General features: G+C 41.9%; 1 protein-coding gene across 1 annotated transcript in view; it reads left to right on the forward strand.

Moving 5' to 3' along the window:
- Positions 1-21077, forward strand: part of atp9b (ATPase phospholipid transporting 9B) — a 412539-nt gene that overhangs the window by 323932 nt on the left and 67530 nt on the right. Inside the window, exons 14-15 of the mRNA XM_072466981.1 lie at positions 3297-3409; positions 17704-17961. Of these exons, the coding sequence (XP_072323082.1) occupies positions 3297-3409; positions 17704-17961 (371 nt within the window). The remainder of the gene's footprint in view (positions 1-3296; positions 3410-17703; positions 17962-21077) is intronic.

Below are 21077 nucleotides of genomic sequence, written 5' to 3' on the forward strand. Positions count from 1 at the left end.
CTCTCCCGCCACTCCCTCTCCCGCCACTCCCTCTCCCGCCACTCCCTCTCCCGCCACTCCCTCTCCCGCCACTCCCTCTCCCGCCACTCCCTCTCCCGCCACTCCCTCTCCCGCCACTCCCTCTCCCGCCACTCCCTCTCCCGCCACTCCCTCTCCCGCCACTCCCCCTCCCGCCACTCCCCCTCCCGCCACTCCCCCTCCCGCCACTCCCCCTCCCGCCACTCCCTCTCCCGCCACTCCCTCTCCCGCCACTCCCTCTCCCGCCACTCCCTCTCCCGCCACTCCCTCTCCCGCCACTCCCTCTCCCGCCACTCCCTCTCCCGCCACTCCCTCTCCCGCCACTCCCTCTCCCGCCACTCCCTCTCCCGCCACTCCCTCTCCCGCCACTCCCTCTCCCGCCACTCCCTCTCCCGCCACTCCCTCTCCCGCCACTCCCTCTCCCGCCACTCCCTCTCCCGCCACTCCCTCTCTCGCCACTCCCTCTCCCGCCACTCCCTCTCCCGCCACTCCTTCTCACTCTCTGCTCTCTGCTCCCTTCTCACTCTCTGCTCTCTGCTCCCTTCTCACTCTCTGCTCTCTGCTCCCTTCTCACTCTCTGCTCTCTGCTCCCTTCTCACTCTCTGCTCTCTGCTCCCTTCTCACTCTCTGCTCTCTGCTCCCTTCTCACTCTCTGCTCTCTGCTCTCTTCTCACTCTCTGCTCTCTTCTCTCTTCTCACTCTCTGCTCTCTTCTCTCTCTCTGCTCTCTTCTCTGCTCTCTGCTCTCTCTGCTCTCTTCTCTGCTCTCTGCTCTCTCTCTGCTCTCTTCTCTCTCTCTGCTCTCTTCTCTCTCTCTGCTCTCTTCTCTCTCTCTGCTCTCTTCTCTCTCTCTGCTCTCTTCTCTCTCTCTTCTCTCTCTCTGCTCTCCCTCTGCTCTCCCTCTGCTCTCCCTCTGCTCTCCCTCTGCTCTACCTGCTCTCTCTGCTCTCTCTGCTCTCTCTGCTCTCTCTCTGCTCTCTCTGCTCTCTCTCTGCTCTCTCTCTGCTCTCTCTCTGCTCTCTCTCTGCTCTCTTCTCTCTCTCTGCTCTCTTCTCTCTCTCTGCTCTCTTCTCTCTCTCTGCTCTCTTCTCTCTCTCTGCTCTCTTCTCTCTCTCTGCTCTCTTCTCTCTCTCTGCTCTCTTCTCTCTCTCTGCTCTCCTCCCTCCCTGCTCACTTACCTCTCTCTGCTCGCTTATTTCTCTTCGCTCTCTTCTCTCTCTCTGTTCTCTCCCCCTCCCTCTCTCTCCCTCTCTCTCCCTCTCTCTTCGCTCTCTCTCTGCTCTCTTCGCTCTCTGCTCGCTTCTCTCTCTGCTCGCTTCTCTCTCTGTTCTCTCTCTCTCTGCTCTTTTCTCTCTATCTGCTCTCTTCTCCCTCTCCTCTCTTCTCTCTCTTCCCTCTTCTCTCTCTCCTCTCTTCTCTCTCTCTGCTGACCTCTCTGCTCTCCTCTCTGCACCCTTCTCGCTCTGCTCTCTTCTCGCTCTGCTCTCTTCTCGCTCTGCTCTCTTCTCGCTCTGCTCTCTGCTCTCTTCTCACTCTCTGCTCGCTTCTCGCTCGCTTCTCGCTCGCTTCTCGCTCGCTTCTCGCTCGCTTCTCGCTCGCTTCTCGCTCTCTTCTCGCTCTCTTCTCGCTCTCTGCTCTCTCTGCTCTCTCTCTGCTCTCTCTCTGCTCTCTCTCTGCTCTCTCTCTGCTCTCTCTCTGCTCTCTCTCTGCTCTCTCTCTGCTCTCTCTCTCTCTGCGCTCTCTCTCTGCTCTCTCTCTCTGCGCTCTCTCTCTGCGCTCTCTCTGCTCTCTCTCTCTCTCTCTCTCTGCTCTCTCTCTCTCTCCCTCTGCGCTCTCTCTCTCTCTCTGCGCTCTCTCTCTCTCTCTCTCTCTCGCTCTCTCTCGCTCTCTCTGCTCTCTCTCTCTGCGCTCTCTCTCTCTCTCTCTGATGACACTTCCTGCACAAATGGTTATCCAATACACAGGAAGCAAACCAGATCTGTGAACGTTGTTGTTGTTCTACATAATTAGCAGCGCTGCTATTTTTTACTGAGAGTCAAAGCATTTCACTTATTTTGCAGAATGAGAGTTCTGCTGACTTTACAAAAGAATTGCTACTGCTGCCAGCTAAAAGAGATGTTGACTGCCCAGATTTTTGGACTTGGGCACTCTACTTCCTTTCTTCCATTTTTTGCCTTTCTTTTAAAATTTTGCATTGCGGTTCATGCAAGACTCGTTTCCGTCATTCAGTGCACCATTTCTATTTGGTCTTTCACGGAATGTGGGAAATACTTCGAAGGCCTGCATTTGTTGCCCATCCACTTTTGAACTGAATGGCTTGCTAGACCATTCCTGTGGATTTGGTGGCACATTAAAGCCAGGCAGGGCAAGGATGGCAGATTTCTTCCCTAAAGGGCGTCAATAAAGCAGATGGACTTTTACTGCAATCATTGATAGTTTCATGGTCACCATTACTGAGGCTATTCCAGACTTTATATTCCGGAGTTTATTATTAGAATTTAAAATTCAGCAGATTAGAACGATGGAGGTTGAGGGCAACCTGATAGAGGCCTACAAGATTATGAGAGGCATGGATAGAGTGGATGGGCAGGCACTCTTTCCGAGGGTGGAGGGTCAGTCACTAGGGGGCATAGGTTCAAGGTCCGTGGGGCCAAGTTTAGATGAGATCACGTTTACACAGAGGGTGGTGAGTGCCTGGAATGCGCTGTCAGGGGAGGTTGTGGAAGCAGATACATTAATGGCGTCCAAAAGGCATCTCAACAAATACATGGATAGGATGGGTATAGAGGGATACGGCAGTCGGAAGTGCTGAGGGTTTTGGCCAAGGGTGGTATCATGACCGGCACAGGCCTGGCGGGCTGAAGGGCCTGATCCTGTGCTGTATTGTTCTTTGTCATGCCCATGTCCCCAGAACATGAGCCTGGGCCTCTGGATTACTAACCCAGCGACATTACCACAACACCACCATCTCTCTGTCAATTTGAAGTTGAATATGCTAGTCTATAAAAGCCATGTAAAGCTAGTTAAATATTAAATACGCATATTGTGAAATCCTTTTCAAATGATAAATATGAGTTGTCGGATTAAAAAATTGAGATTCCTGATGTCAACTATATAATATTGGAGCTGATGTACATTATACTGAATAGTTATTAGTATAAGTGAATCATTGGTCAAATTTAAGTGCGAGTTTCCTGTTGAAATGTAATATGAATCTGCTGGTGAATTTAGACCCCTTTTGTATCTATGCTTTATTTTCCTCTGCTGTATTTCATTTAGGAACCCTTACACAGAATGAGATGGTATTCAAGCGTCTCCACTTGGGCACTGTTTCTTACGGGACAGACACGATGGATGAAATTCAAAGCCATATCATTGGCTCCTATGCGCAGGTATATATTTCAAACCTTAATTTCCATTGCGATTTTAAACCACGGCAGTAGTTTTGATGGGGTTGCAGTGGATTTAAATTGAGTGAAAAGAAGTGTCTGAGATGCTATTGCAGCATTGGCAGATTGTTTGTCATAGTGATTCTGGAGAATGTTTACTTTAATCCTCTGAAAGCAAAACGCAAGCCATTCCAATCACCCAGAGACATCTCTAGTTTGTGAGCTGTGTTGCCCAGGAAGGTCTTTGGGTTTAGAGCTCAGTCTCAGTTCACTGATCTCAATTGTGATGGGGCACTCCTAGTTTAGGGAAAGATAAAGTTGACTAGGGCTCCTGCTTTACAGCCTTGTGTGCGTGGACTTTGGAGATATTCGCAGTTTAGTGTCAAGCATAAATAATGGCCCTTTGGGCAATATATCAGAAGGCAGCACAACTACACCCCAGTAAGAACCAGTGTCTTCAGGAGAGAAGGAAAAGGGGAGAGATGGGCCTGGTAGATAAGCCAAAACATGCAAAACTTGAAATTGCAGGTGAGCTGAATTCCACCTACAAAGCAGCCTGATTGTATGAGTAGGTACAATCCTACAGTGCAGAAGGAGGCCATTTAGCCCATCGAGTCTGCACCAGCCCTTGGAAAGAGCACCCTGCTTCAGGCCATGCGTCCATTCTATCCCCATAACCCATTAATCCTACCTAACCTTTAAGGAGCAATTTAGCATGGCCAATCCACCTGACCTGCATATCTTTGGACTACTTCTCATCCTTCAAGTTTCTCTATATCCAATATGTACTGGACTGTTTTTATTTTTCAAAGTCATTCAGTAGTAACTGAAATCATACATTCACTTGTGTTGCATGGTATATTTTATTAAATTTTACTTTCAACAAAGATACTTTGTAATACTTTTGGGACAGTAAAAGCCTTGGCGCACTGTAAATGAGGTACATTCAGAAACTTCATGAATGAACGACAAACAATTTATCAGGATCTACAAAAGCAGCAGCACGTCTGCAGTTAGTTCTGGAATGTCACCTGCCGAAGAGAACCCCTCCCCCGTGCGGGGTGATGCCCCACTCCGATCGGTCACCCAGGCCAAGTGACCCATACTCTTCACTCTGTTGCCCTTAAAGGAACAATCTCCACAGCCACACAGTGTATCTGGAATATGTTCTAATAATGCATGTTCATCAACTTTTTCTACTCTGGAGTATAATCAGTTGTTTGTGGCAGCATAGATGTATAAATAGTGCCGGAATGAGTGGCATCGCACTCCAAATGAGGAATTATATTCCAGTTTTAAAAAATAATCTGCACAGTTGTAAAGCATGATTTATATTTGGTGTAGCCTTTTATTTTCCTAGGATAAATGCAACAAACATATTCAAAGTCTCTTTCGTTGAAAGGGTTGGGCTTTTGACAGTTGCACTTCATAGGATTAAAAGTACCGAGTTAGATGGTAGCCTGTATAGTTGTTGGAAAACTTATGGCTTGTGGGAGCTTGGTGGATTAAATGTTTGTACACCGTGGATTTTTCATATTCCTATTTAAGCATTCATATCAGTTTGAATTTAGGTCATTACTGCATCGAGTTACGTTGTTAGGAAAACAAAGATCTATTTTAATGGAATTAGATTTATATTGGTAAACATTAGAAATAAGATATAGTTTTAAGTGGGTTTCATTTAATGTTTCTGCCTGGAAGGGTAAAACCTATAGTTAGATTCATGCTGGACAAAGGTGTTTGTATGTGTGGAGGTTGTTTATGCTCCAACTGTTTCTGTTTTGCTTAGAGGGTGCTACAGTATGAAGAATAAATAAACCAGCGGTGGTTGCTTAATAATTGGGGTCTTGTAAGGTAGATAATCTGTTTTTTAAGTTAAGTTAATTCGATTGCAGTTCAAGATAGGTAGTGAGAGAGAAGACTGCTCTCTCAGTTCTTCTAGAAGAATTGGTTTTCGAAGGCTAAAGAGGGAACATCTCAGCCTTGCTAGAAGAAAAAACATAGAATAAAGTAATAGTTAAGAAAACCGATTCCGGAAATCTGAAGTGCAGCTAGTTAAGGAAACTATAGAAATGAAGGGAAGTTTCCAAGAATTCTGGAGTTAAGTAAACGGAGACCATGGTATGGTTCAGAAGAATTCAAGGAGCAGTAAATGAAATGTTCTCATTTAAGGAGACAATTGCAGTAATTACATTTAAAGTGGGACTACAAACTTTAGAGGTAGATGAAACATTTGATGTCATTTAAATACAGTCTGGGAATTGAGAGTTAAAGCAACTTGAGCAGTTTGCACAGCAGTCAAGACCAAGAAATACTAAAGGGGTTTGTGTAAAATCCTAGACTGGGTTCATTGTTAAAAGTGGAATGGAAGCTTTGTTTTAAAGTGCAATTTGGAAAACCTGGTCTAGATTTCAGAATGCAAACCGCAAAGGGAAATCCTACTTATGAGAGAAGATTTTAATGTGTGTTTTTAGAAGTGGAGTTTGGAAACACTCATGTGACTATCATCTGGGGAGGTGGATTATGAGGAGACATCCATAGACATTCATATTGGGGTTCAGAATGGAGAGTGTACTTGCTCACAGCCATCTTGTGTGCTTGAAAGGGACTTTGTGTTAATGAGACCATTGACTATTACTTTGTAATCCGTGTTGATTCTAAAATTTGTGTGTAATTGTTAAGATAGGGGGGATTACAGAAGCATTGTACAATAATCCATCTTTTCATGTTTATTAAATGTTTTTTCCTTGTTGCCAAAGCTAATTAGCGGTCCTTTTAATCCGTATTTTAGAAAAACAAAATAAAAGTTATGGCCTTTTGAACCAGGATTCCATTCTGGGATCTTTCCATCCAGTTATAACATCAACTGGGATTGTAACAGCTGTAAGTGTAGCTTGAATATCACTGGAACCTGGAATAAAATGGTTGTCAAAGAATGTCAGTGGTCGAAAAGGTTGAATATCACTTCTGGTTGCAAAATCAAAGTTCTGAGGCTCTTAACGTGTTCAAAATGTCTTGCACTGATTAGAATGGATGCTTGCTTATTTTACAAGTGTTAAATATTGTTTCTTTTCTAAGGGGCAATTTAGCCTGACCAATCCACCTACCCAGCATGTCTTGGTTGTGGGGTGAGACGCGAGCAGACACGCGGAGAATGTGCAAACTCCACATGGACAGTGACCCGGGACCGGCATCGGCCCTGAGTCCTTGGTGCCCTGAGGCAGCAGTGCTAACCACTGCACCACCATGCCATCCTGTGGGTTAAATATGGTTGCTGCTAGCCAAATGATGTGCAGTAATGATGACATACAAGGGTTATCTAGTCTCGTATGTGCCCATAGAACTCCAAGAAAAAGGTTGAAATATGATTATATTAGGTGGTGACTATTGGCCACAGAATTCTCTTGTATATATTTTCTAATTCCAGATGCTGATGCTTTTTGTTTTAAAATTACCTTGCCAAAAAAAAAATGGTTTTATGAAACTTTGCAGGGCAAATTCGTACGGATTTATAGAATTATTTTTCTCAATGCTTCCCTCAAAAAAGTGCAATTCAACTTCCAACAGAAAGTTGTGTGGAGGTCTCTTGGTGAAATTTGATGAATCTAGTGCAGTCTGTTGACTTATTTTTATGTACATTTTCTAATTTTAGGACAGAGAGACAGATGAACTGATGAATGAACAAGGCTATCATTAATTGGGATGAGAATTAAAAGACCATCTGGAAAAGCTAGTTGCAATGTGATTAAAGAATCTCAATGAGATTCATCACCAAGAACGCTTATAAGCCAGCGAGTGGGCTGCCATCCTAGTCAGGCTGATGACCAGATACAATATGTTGTAGACATTCTTCATCATGCTCAATTTAATGCAAATATTCTAATGTACTGGGCTGTGGGAAGGTGGAGTTATTACTCCTTTCAGGACCTCGGAGAGGGAATGGAAAAGTTGGCTATCTTGAGTTAAAGCCCAGAAGCGTTCTGTGGAAGGAGTGGACGAGAGTGATGCAGAAGGCAAAATACGGTTGCGGTTGCTGACGTATCATTGGAATGAATTATTATTAAACACATTTTATTTTGTAGTTCCATGTTTTTTCCAGAAGAAGCTGTTATCCATTGCGTACTTAGCTGGTTTTGGAAGTCTTCAAAGATTAATCAATAAGCCTCAATCAAATCTGTTGCGTAAATCTAGTGTAACGTTTAGTCTCCTCGACTCCGCTTTAACTATAAGAATATTAGAACGAGGGGTAGGCCATCTGGCCCCTCGAGCCTGCTCTGCTATTCAATAAGATCATGGCTGATCTTTTTGTGGGCTCAGCTCCACTCACCGCCCGCTCACCATAACCTTTAATTCCTTTACTGTTCAAAAATCTATCTACCTTTGCCTTAAAAACATTTAACAAGGTAGCCTCAACTGCTTCACTGGGCAGGGAATTCCACAGATTCACAACCCTTTGGGTGACGAATGTCCTTCTCAACTCGTTCCTGAATTGGATCCCCCTTATTTTGAGGCTATGCCCCCAGTTCTATTTTCACCCGCCAGTGGAAACAACCTCCTATCTTATCTATTCCCTTCATAATTATATATGTTTCTATAAGATCCCCCTCGTGCTTCTAAATTCCAATGAGTATAGTCCCAGTCTATTCAGTCTCTCATAAGACAATCCTCCCAACTCCAGAATCAACCTAGTGAATCTTCTCTGCACCCCTTCCAGTGCCAGTACACCCTTTCTCAAGTACTGCGACCAAAATTGTACTCGGTACTCCAGGTGTGGCCTCACCACTACCCTATTTGGCTGCAACATAACCTCCCTGCTTTTAAACTCCATCCCTCTAGCAATGAAGAACAAAATTCCATTTACGTTCTTAATTACCTGCTGCCCCTGCAAGGCAACTTTTTGCATTTCATGCACAAGGACACCCGGGTACTCTGCACAGCAGCATGCTGCAATATTTTACCATTCAAATAATCCATTTTGTTGTTGTTCCTACCAAAATGGATGACTTTACATTTACTAACATTGTACTCCATCTGCCAGACTCTTGCCCACTCACTATATCCCTCTGCAGGCTTTCAGTGTCCTCTGCACACTTTGCTCTACCACTCAGCTTCATGTCATCTGCAAACTTTGACACATTATACTTGGTCCCCAACTCCAAATCTGCTTTGTAAATTGTAAACAGTTGCAATCCCAACACTGATCCCTGAGGCACGCAACTTGCCACCGATTGTCAACCAGAAAACCCATTTATCCCCACTCTTTGCTTTCTGTTAGTTAACCAATCCTCTATGCATGCTATTACAAACCGCAAAGTTGTGCGCCTTTATCCTATCCAGCAGCCTTTTGTGCAGCACCTCATCGAATGCCTTCTGGAAATCCAGTTTCACCATATCCCCCATTGTCCACCACGCTCGTAATGTCCTCAAAGAATTCCAGTCAATTAGTTAAACATGACCTGTTTTTCAGGAACCCATGGTCAGCAAACATACTTATGAGCCCAGATTTTACAATCCAACTATTATTTACTAAGTAGCATTCACTAAAGTGTCTAAATTAAATAATATCTACTAAGTACAATGATATGGGTCATTTACTTAGAGACTTGACAACGTTGGACCAAATCTCATAACGGTGTTGAGTATTATCCCAATGTAAGTAGCGAAATTAAAATTATTTGTGAGCAAGCCTGAAATATATATGTTAAATAAAACATTGCAACGACTCAGCATGTTAGGCAGCATCATTGAGAGAGTAAAATAAGCATTAACTCCTGTTTATCCTCCAGCAGATGCTGCCTGCCATGCTACGTAGTTGTAACAATTTCTGTTTCTATTTCAGATTTCTAGTATCCACCTACTTTGCTTTTGCAATAAACAGTATATCATGGTAGTCCAGCTAATAAGGAGAACATCTCACCTGTATCAGGACCTATGTAAAAGATGCATTATTTTTGGAATATCTTTCACACCCCAGAAGCAATCTCCTGTCATTTGCATGTACAACTTGTACTGTCCAATAGAAATTTTCCCTGTCTCCCTCATAAATGAGCCTTCGTCGAGAGCCATGAAATATGCAGGTCAAAACGAAGTGGCAGTGTGAATTTTGTGATCCTGCAAAAACATTCCTGTTTGGTAAAACTGATGAGCATTTATCGAAACCCAAGAAAGATCGAGATATCTGTGTTTTTGGTAAGGAATTGCTGTGCCATTTCCTCCCCTGAAATTATCAATACAGTCTAATTTAAGAACTAAACGTCAATGACATTTTGTAATTTACTACTTTTCATGTCCAACTTCATTCTCAATATTTATCACAAGACTATTGCCTCCAAATGTCATTTACTAAATAAAGAAGAGTGCTGGCCCTGCTGCAATATCATTTTGTATAATAAATTGCCCATGTGACTTCCATGTTCGCCCAAGGGCAATTTACAATACTGTTATATGAAATAGGCAGCACAGTGGGTTGCACTATTGCTTCACAGCTCCAGGGTCCCAGGTTCGATTCCAGGCTTAAGTCATTGTCTGTGTGGAGTCCGCACGTTCTCCCTGTGTTTGCATGCATTTCCTCCGGGTGCTCTGGTTTCCTCCCACAAGTCCCGAAAGACATGCTGTTAGGTAATTTGGACATTCTGAATTATTCCTCAGTGTACCTGAACAGGCGCCAGAGTGTGGCTACTGGGGGTTTTTCACAGTAACTTAATTGCAGTGTTAATGTCAGCCTACTTGTGACAATAAAGATTATTATTATAAAATTGGTTTCCCCAAACTATTCTCGAATGATTTGGGTGTATGTCAGTGTGTAGTAATTTGGAAAGGAAGGCTTACGTAAAGAAAATTCTGAAAGATGATTTACTCCAAAAAATGCAAAATTCCATTTATAGAGTCTTCCAAAGTGATGAAAAACTTTGAAGAGTAGTCATTGTTATAATGTCGGCATGGTTTTATCAATTTGCTCACAACATGCTCCCACTAAGAGAGATGTGATTGCCGACTGGACAACCACTTAAGTGATATTGATTGAAGTAGAAATGTTGGCCAGAACACTGGGAGAATTCCTTTCAAGTTAATGCCATGAGATCTTCTAGTTTCATAAGACGTTGGGCAGCAGCATCAACAGTGCATTATTCCTCCAATATCGCATGGATGTGTATCCCCTCAATATCGCATGGAAATGTAAGATTAAATTATTGACTCGAGTATCTGGACTGGGATTTGGACCTTCTGAATAAGACAGAAGAGTGCTCTCATTGAGCTGAGGTTTACAAGAAGCAAGTCACATTTCTGCATCGGACTTCAAATTAAGTTTATTTTAAGACCACTAAATGAAGGCATAGTCTATATTTACTTCTATAATGTTATATGGATGGTACAAGAAAAAGACCACTTGTGCAGGTATTATCTGAGAGTAAGTGTGTCTGGAGTTCTGAAGATATCCTTCAGTGTTCATAAGTGCTAAACATCCTCTTGGAAACTATTCCTAAAGTGGTGCAGCCACCAAGGACTATTGGTAACTGTTCCGGTAACCAAGATAGCTGTTCCTATGCAGTGCATAGTAATAAAAGGGGCTAGGAAATAGAACTATCTTGAAAGATATTTCATGCAGCGTCATTTAAGATGCTGGTTTGTCGGTGCATTGTGTGTTGTGGTTCGATAGGAAGCGTTGTCCTTGGTCAATAAGAAGCCAACATCAAATTTACTAGAGAGGTGGCCTCAACTGTGTCAAAGGAAGCACTTTGTCGCACTTCCACAATGTGGGTTATGTTCATGTCGTCTTCAATAGTGGCATCTTAACAACGCATAAGCAATGGTTTTCATTTAGATTTTTTAATTGTGCAGAGGAGCAAAACCACCCGGTACAAAGAGGGTCTGAAAGGAAGCTGAAACCAAAAGAAACGGCAGCGGAATTCTCATTGTACACCTTCGCCAATATTTATCTATCAACCGACTGGTCACTTTTGCCCATGGTGTTTAATAGGACTTGCTGTGTTTGATTTGATTTGATTTATTGTCACATGTACCGAAGTACAGTGAAAAGTATTTTTCTGCGGCCAAGGGAATGTACACAGTACGTACATGGACAAAAAGAATAATCAACAGAGTACATTGACAAATGGTACTTCGACAAACAGTGATTGGTTACAGTGCGGAACAAGGAGCCAAACAAAGCAAATACATGAACAAGAGCAGCATTGGACGTCATGAATAGTGTTCTTACAGGGAACAGATCAGTCCGAGGGGGAGTCGTTGAGGAGTCTTGTAGCTGTGGGGAGGAAGCTGTTCCTATGTCTGGATGTCCGGGTCTTCAGACTTCTGTACCTTCTGCCTGATGGAAGGGTTTGTCTCCTTTATCAATAAAACCCTTCTCGGGCTGAAGCACAACGGAACGTCCAGCCCTTGAAAGGACTGTTAGCACATGCAAATATTTGCACTGGGAAAAACTCTAATTCCATTAATAACTGAGCATTTTTATTTAATTCTTATGTAAAAATCCAGAAAAACCTGAATCTTAAACAGTTTCATCAGTCTAGGGTCAGCATCACAGCAACAGAAGTAGGTGATTGAATCCCTCCGGAATGTTCTGATGTTCAATTTGATCACTGGCTGTTCTCTATTTTAACTCCTAAAAGCAGAGTGTTTTATTTCCATATGGCCTTGCCCTGCAAAGGTCTATCAATCTGTCTTGAAATTTCAAAATACCCAACGGCTAAGATTTTTGGAAAATGAATTCCAGATTTCCTCTGGGTGGTGTGGAGGTGCTTCTTACTTTCTTTTCGTAATGGCCTAATTCGAAGATTATGCCCTCTTTTTCTGGATCCCCCTCCTTTCAAATGCCACTATCAATTTTAAAACCTTGATGAAATAGTTCCTCAACCTGTTCAACTCAGGAATGCAAGTTGAGTTATGCAAATTGCCCTCCTGATTTAACCCTTGAAACCCTACAACATTCTGATGAATGTGTTATATTCCTTCCCAGGCCAATATATCTTCCTTGAGCTTCAGTGCCCAAGAGTGACTGCAGTTATCCAGTTGGTGTCTGTCCAAGGTTTTGACAACTGTGACCTTAATCCGGAGTCCCAGTCCCTGTTTGAGATAATCACCAATATTCCATTAGCCCTTTAGATTGTTTATTGCACCTGTGCTCTAGCTGTTGGTGATTATTGTAAACCTAAATCCATTTTCTCATCTGTATCTCTGAGTCTCTCAATTAAGGAAATAATCCAGTCAATCATTCTCGGGTCCAAAGCAGATCAAATGAAAAATTAAATGAAAATCGCTTATTGTCACAAGTAGGCTTCAATGAAGTTACTGTGAAAAGCCCCTAGTTGCCACATTCCGGCGCCTGTTCGGGGAGGCTGATACGGGAATTGAACTGTGCTGCTGGCCTGCCTTGGTCTGCTTTAAAAGCCAGCGATTTAGGCCTGTGCTAAACCAGCCCCTCCTTTCAAATGCCACTATCAATTTTAATACCTTGATGATTGCATATGTTGAATTCCTTCTACTGTAGTTTTGTCCACTCGCGTGGTCTATGCCCATTTCTGTACCCAACTGTGCAGAATAATGTGCCTCATAACTTGATCTGCACACTTGGATATACTACTCTGTATGCTGCCGTCCAAGCTTACTAATATATATATATATGTGATGAAATGCTCAAACCCAAGTTCTGTCATGTTGAATTCCTTGCTATCTCTACATATAAGGAAACTTCTAACTGTGTCTCAGACCACGAAAGCTGTGTGTAGAGCTTTTCCCAGATGCGTACCTGCCCATTAGCTGCTCATGAAATATAATTTTCAGTGCTTCGAATGATTACCACAGATGTAATGCTATTACATTTACTCTTGCATTAATACGTGGTGCGCATAAATATTAATTCCACTTTGTAATTGATGAGCCATTGTTTTTCGGAGTCATTTACCAGTCCCCACCTGGACTGGATTGGATTTTGTTTATTGTCACGTGTACCAAGGTACAGTGAAAAGTATTTTTCTGCGAGCAGCTCAACAGATCATTTAGTACATGAAAAGGAAATAAAAGAAAATACATAATAGGACAACACAAGGTACACAATGTAGCTACATAACACCGGCATCGGGTGAAGCATAGTTAAATGCGGTCAGTCCATAAGAGGGTCGTTTAGGAGTCTGGTAACAGTGGGGAAGAAGCTGTTTTTGAGTCTGTTTGTACGTGTTCTCAGACTTTGTATCTCCTGCCCGATGGAAGAAGTTGGAAGAGCAAGTAAGCTGGGTGGGAGGGGTCTTTGATTGTGCTGCCCGCTTTCCCCAGGCAACAGGAGGTGTAGATAGAGTCAATGGAAGGTTCATGTGATGGACTGGGCTATGTTCACGACTCTCTGAAGTTTCTTGCGGTCTTGGGCCGAGCAGTTGCCATACCAGGCTGTGATGCAGCCAGATAGGATGCTTTCTATGGTGCATCTGTAAAAGTTGGTAAGAGTGAATGTGGACATGCCAAATTTCCTTAGTTTCCTGAGGAAGTATAGGCGCTGTTGTGCTTTCTTGGTGGTAGCGTCGACGTGGGTGGACCAGGACAGATTTTTGAAGATGTGTACCTCTAGGAATTTGAAACTGCTAACCATCTGTACCGTGGCCCCGTTGATGCTGATGGGTGTGTACAGTACTTTGCTTTCTGAAGTCAATGACCAGCTGTTTAGTTTTGCTGGCATTGAGGGAGAGATTGTTGTCACTGCACCACTCCACTAGGTTCTCAATCTCCCTCCTGTATTCTGACTCGCCGTTATTCTAGATCCAGCCCAGTATGGTCGTATCATCAACAAATTTGTAGATGGAGTTAGAACCAAATTTTGCCACGCAGTCGTGTGTGTACAGGGAGTATGGCAGGGGGCTAAGTACGGAGCGTGGCGGGGCCCCGGTATTGAGGACTATTGTGGAGGAGCTGTTGTTGTTTATTCTTACTGATTGTGGTCTATAGGTAAGAAAGTCGAGGATCCAGTTGCAGATCCAGTTGCAGAGTGAGGAGCCAAGGTTTTGGAGCTTTGATATGAGCTTGGCTGAGAACATGGTGTTGAAGGCGGAGCTGTAGTCAATAATTAGGAGTGTGATGTAGGAGCCTTGTTGTCGAGATGCTCTAGGGATGAGTGTAGGGCCAGGGAGATGGCGTCTGCTGTGGACCGGTTGCAGCGGTATGCGAGTTGCAGTGGATCAAGGCATTCTGGGAGTATGGAGGTGATGTGCTTCGTGACCAACCTCTCTTCAGCAGATCGTTGGTTTCCTGCTCAAACCAAGCATAGAATGCATTGAGTTCATCGGGGAGGGGTGCGCTGCTGCTGGAGATATTGCTCAGCTTCGCTTTGTAGCCCGTTATATTGTTTAGGCCTTCCCACAACCGCCGAGAGTCTGTAATGCTAATCCCGCTCTAACTTTGTCTGATATTCTCTCTTGGCATCTCGGATGGCTTTGCGGAGGTCGTAACTGGATTTCTTGTATAGGTCAGGGTCACCTGACTTGGACGCCTCAGACCTGTCCCCCAGTAGGGAGTCAATCTCACGTTTGAGCCATGGTTTCTGGTTGGGGAACGTACGTACTGTTTTCTTTGGCAGTCATCCACACATTTGCTGATGGAGGCATTTGCCTCCATCCAGAATCATAGCTGCTGTTTAGAAGAAGCCATACTGTGGCTGGTTCTAGTTTCTGATTCAAGTGAACATCTTATCTACAGATTCCAGTGATGCTTTATATATTGAAATGTCTTGTTTAAGACCAAGCTCACAGCCCCTACAGTTGAAATAGGTAGGCGGGAAAGCCCAATAAAATGAAGTAGACATGATCAGGCAACTTTATTGGTTGTGAAGCTATGAGACATCTCGGGTTTGTGAAAGGTGCTATACAAATGTAAGTTATTTCCTTGCTAGTGGGGCTAAGACTTAACAAGGCAGGTTACAGAGGGCATCCACTTTTTGTTTCAGATTTTTCTGAAAGTAGAAATTCATTGTTGGAATACTGAATAATGAATCTTGTACATTACTGCTGTGTCTTGGGCAACATTTAGTTACAAACATATGATATAGCCATGGCTCTCACAGTGAAAGGCGCATCTGATGCAAATAGTGCATGTAATATAATTAATATAATTGTCAGTCAGTTCTCGGGGTCTGGTGTTTTTGATTTGACACTGATTTCCTCCACCAATTTTTTTTATGTAATATGGTAGTCTAGTGGATCTACGATCAATCTATTTTAAGTTGATTATATTTCCCCACTGGAAATGTTTTGTGGCAAAGGGCATAATCTTTAATGAAATTTGTGTGAAATTAAATTATATCAGCATCAATACACATAGCATAATGCAGAGTGAGTAAATCAGCTCAATTTATTTGCTATTAGACTAGCATCCGCATTGGAAGAATACAAATGCAGCCTTATTCCAGAAACTGAAGAGGCTGTCAGATGAGTAAAAAGTTAAACCTTTTATTAGGCAACACTGTAATTTGATGGGCAGAAAGTTCACGGTTCAGTAATTTAGCACATCCAGGCAACAAGGCACTGGTTAAAATGGAATGAGGTAAGGTCAGCTTAAAGTTAACAGAAAAGTGCTTGATAGAGATGGTGGGATCAGGGGTGTATGTCATTTCACATCCTGGCCAGAAGGCCTTCACTGGGTAGGAGGTTAATAATGGAAAATGATCTGCTTCACTGGAGGAGATAAATTCTGTCAGAAGCAGCTGGATCTTATTGGAGTTTTAGCTTATATACATGACAGTGCGGAGTTGGTGCTTGTAAAAGACGCAGCATGACTCCAACAATCTAATGTGACAAAGGAGTTATGGAGGTTGTGTCATTTATGCTATTTTTGCCTGTTGTTTTCTGTGTATCGAGATGAGTGGCGAGGATTTTTAACTTTCCGTTAAATAGGGATGTGTGTATACTTGACTGTATCCAATTTATTTAATTTCCTCTGGCTTATTTTCTTTTATTTGGGCACAGTGCTACTTTTAAAAAATAAAATAAAATCCCTTCCCAGCTATTGTATTGCTTCTTGTGCTCCTCCTTCACTGAGGAAGGAAGGATTTTGGGCTGTAAAATGTGCAGTGCCTGTTGGTGAGGTGTCACTTGCAGAGTCTCACCGTTGCTTGCATTTTGCCTTCCCTCCCCAAACTGTAAAGCTGCCCTGAAGTTGGTGTGTGCAGCAGCTCAGTGTGCTTGAAGCATGCAGGCAAATGTAAATGTAAATTTGCTCTCCTGCTCCAATACAGTGACCAATCCTCTGCTTAATCTTTATAATATGCTATGCAATACTTGGTAATTTTGTTTACTTTAATTGTTTCAAAATCATTGTCCAACCCTGGCCACCAATCACATTTTAATATCTAATTTCAGAGGGTGCCTGCTGTGACCCCTTACTCCATTGTCAATAGGATTTCTTTTTTCTGATGAAACGTAAAAGAAAGGGAAACAGTGAAATGGGACAAGAGTACCGAAGAAAAAAGACACGGTGCTTATTTCACACATATTGTATCTTCAAGTTGGAGAGTTGGCACTGGGGTTCACCAGCTTGCCTACGATGTGTAACTGCTTTGGCAGTTCAGTTGTGCTGTTGCCGAGCTCTTGAATTTTTTGTAAGATCGATGGAAAGCAGCTCTCAATATCCGCCTTGAGGAAGACCCAGTTTTTAAAAATGAGCTCATATGACTCGAGCCAATATTTGTACCCCTGTATTGTGTGGTTAATATAGAATTGGGGATTAACTGGGAATTGATTCTGAGCTAATTAATATGTGAGTGAGGAAGCAGAGTGCCGTGGATATTTTATTTGACTTCAGTTAAGGATGTGTCCAAATCCAGTGTGCACGTGTAACAACATTGTCAAAAGAAGCTCGTGATGCTCCAGGGCAATTACATACCTTCGGCTTGGGCTTCCCTAACCAATCTAGCCTTGCCATTAGCGCAGGGATATTTTGAGCTTTGACCCAATGTCTGATGTTTTTGTCACCAGGATTTAAGTTAAGAAAAATGAGTATGCGAGCTGTGAAAAATGCCAAGTGGTACTAATATTGTGATAGCAGATCTAGGATATAGTTGCCAACAGGTGAAATGCTGAGGTTACAATTCTCTTAATATTGATGGTGTTGGCATTGAGAGCAAGTCGACATAAACTGAGTTTCAGAGAGTACTGGTACACATTTGCACCCCCCCCCCCCCCCGCCCCCGCCCCGCCCCCCCATTGTCTTAGCAATATGCTACATAAACTTTGTGCCAGCACTGAAATGGGATTTGTGTTGTCTGGAAAATTTGACTCCATATATTTTTTTCTCCCAAGGGAAATAGTTCACACAGTTATTCGACAGGAAGCAGTGCCGGTACTACCCCATCCAGCAAAACTGCAACTTCTGCTCCCAAAGTTCGCAAGTCCGTCCACAGTCGCATACATGAAGCTGTAAAAGCCATTGCTCTGTGCCACAATGTTACACCTGTCTATGAATCACGTGCAGGAGTGAATGGAGAAACAGAATATGCTGAGGCTGACCAGGACTTCAGTGATGAAAATCGCACTTATCAAGCCTCCAGTCCTGATGAGGTCAGTTTCTAAATTATTATTCATGTTTATGAAGGTGAAAAAAATTGAGATATTTCAACTGTCTGATATTCAATAAATTTGGATGTACATTGTTCAGTATTGCAGGTATTAGCTTTGGGATGATAACAAAATTTAATTAAATTGTGACTTGATCAGATAAGGCATTCTCAATGTGTTTTCTCAGTAATTTAAATGGGGAAACAAAAAAAAAGGCCTTATTCATAACTTTTAAGTACCCATATTGATGCAATGTACATTGAAATTACATGCCTTGACATCCAAGGGAAAAAATCTAAGTGGATCATCGTTTAACTTATTGAATATTTTTGTACTTCGAATGATAGATGATGCCAGTGTTTCACAATCACTGAAGCACCATTCTAAAAGCATATTTTATTGAATAACTATTGCGCCCTGGAGCTTTATTTAGCAAAATTGTTCAATTGATGTCTCCCTTTTAAATCATTTAATGTTGGCCGAATGAGGTTTTTCGAAGTAAGCAATATTATCTCTTCACAGAAAAACCTCTGGCACCCTTCAGTGTTGACTGAAGAACGGCTCACAATCTGCATGAGCCTTGGGTGCAACAAAATCTTTTCAGTATTGTAAACCTAGCCGTGGGTTTATGCGCCAATACCTTCTGGTTCACATAAATTTGCATTTTGATTTGTCTGTGACTTTTTAAGTCAGGCAAAGCTTTGTTCCTTGTGCTTCAGTGTAAGTTTGGAGTGAATTGTCAATGCATTTTCAGTTTGGTATATTTGAGAGGCAACTAAAAAGGGGGTCAGGAGTAATTTGAAATTATGACCCTTGAAGATAAAAGAGATGATTTATCCAAACTATGTACCAGTACTTCCCAATTTCTTTTTCGTTCTTCTGTGTCACTTCTATTATGTTTTCTGTTTCCCTTGGCTTTTAATTCATCATTTTTTTTTTAACCTTGGACCGTCTGTTTATTTTTATTTTTTGAAACAACAGTATTCCTCACTCTTCCTCTGTCCCAATATCACACTGAAGGACAGCATGAGATTTCTGTCAGTGAGCAGTTTCTTAATGAGACTTGTCCAGCGGTGATAACTACTTAGTGAAAATTTCAATTGAGCTACACTGCAGGGAGCATGAACAACCAAGTCAGAAATGGGGTTAAGCTCGAGGCCTTTTGGAGATGGGGGATGTATCGAAAAGATCAAATTTAATGCAACAGGAGCAAATATGCAATCTGGATTAACATGAGCACAAGCAATATATGCAATGGCCCTTAAGTGTGTAACATTCTTATGATTTCAGAACTGTAGAATAGCAGAATACCAGGGTTTCTGTGTATAGTTCTGGTTTTTAGTTCTGAGATCAATTTTGACTTGTTCTTCACCTTTTTTGTTTTGAAACTTCAGTTATCATCTGAAAACTTAAAAGTATGAAAATGCAATTTTGATGCTACAACTCCATTTAACTGCATTGTTATGAGAATAAACTTGAAAATTGTAATCTGGTAAACCACTGGAAAAAATAGCTCCACCGAATGTTATATCAACACAAAACACAAATTTGTATTTCAACCCAAGCTCAAGAATAATTACAAATATTTTTTCTGGTACTGTTTCCCTCAGTTGAATTTCAAGTTCCAATGTTAATGTTTATTTAAAACCTACACATTGTCTATCGTTGTAAGCCTTATTGTATTTAAGATTGTGCAAGATTTTTAAAAGTAAAACCATTTAACCAAAATTGAGGCAGAGTGTGCACATGGATACTGTGTTTTTATAATTTGAAGCTTATGCCCATATTGTTTCACATTGATGTTTTCAGCACAAACTACAGATATTAATTATTTAATCTAGAGTCAAACCTCTCGTCTGCGTTATGTTTGCTTTATTGCTCATGGAAAATTTAGTTGTGCTTTGTGTTGTGTGGGTGCAGGAGCTCCAGTAGTACGGTGTTTCGAATTGAGCACTGTGTCTCTGAATAAGCTAGCATAGGCATTGACAAAACAATATTATAGTCAAGCTTAATGGGTTTAAGTATATACCCATTGAGTAAGATCCATCATTTTCTTGAAATACAGAAAGGTACACTGACCTAATGTAAAGGCCAAGCATAAAAGGAGATAAACTAAGTGGATAGGTTGATGAAGTGCAAAGGTCACAAGCCTAGCAATACAAGGGCATACTTTAAACAGTGCCTCTGAAGACCTTTGCTCCCTTGTGGTCAGAGGGGAATGATTGGCCATGGTCCTTAATGACTGGTTATTCTCATAAACTAGCTATTTATTTTGTGAGAAATTATATAAAGTTTGCCACATTGCCAATAACTTAGATGTGCTGTTAAATTTAAGAAACACCAGGTGATTTTTAGAAGAATTAAATATATCCATAATAGTGAAAAGCTTGTTATTTGTAATGAGTTAGCAATTTTTAGCACTGGCTGTAGTTTACAGTGTTCTGTGAATAAGCACGCAAATTTCATTAAAAAATAATAATGGTACTATTGCATCAAAAATCAAGTTGCTCTTTAGTCACGGGTGTGCATTAGTTAATATGTATAACATGCTTGTGGGAATTAGACGAGTCACTTTTTTTTTTTGCTGTTGCATTCGTAACAGATTCAAGGAAAATAAATGCCTAACAAACTTTAAATAATGCTGCATCATTTTTGAAAAATGTCCATTTTAATCCAGGGATTTGGATTCCCCCATGTGTGTTGGAATGTTGTTGTGGTGCAATATTTTTGATTGAAGGAATAATGACCCAAAAGTTATTTTGTGTACACATTTTACATCTGAAAATGTACTTTGATATCAGAATTGATTCTAGCATCACAAAGGATCGATGACATTGGGTTCACGTTAAAGATAATACACTGCTGTTCCTTAATTGCAAAAGCAGTATTTAACTGTAAAGAGTGTTGAGGCTCTGTGTAAGTTTCATTTTTCAACTAAGGAGGTGGAATCCGAGTGTTACAAATTTGTGCTAATTTTTTTCTTTTCTCTATCCCAAAATATTTATTTGAGACACATTTTTGGTGTTTGTAATAAAATGACATTGGAAAAATTCATCATTCAGTCACGATGGCTGGTGTAAATTTTAAATCGGGCGCAGCTGTTTTCTCGTGTCATCTTT

Source organism: Scyliorhinus torazame, chromosome 11 (assembly GCF_047496885.1).
Source record: "Scyliorhinus torazame isolate Kashiwa2021f chromosome 11, sScyTor2.1, whole genome shotgun sequence".
NCBI lineage: Eukaryota > Metazoa > Chordata > Chondrichthyes > Carcharhiniformes > Scyliorhinidae > Scyliorhinus > Scyliorhinus torazame.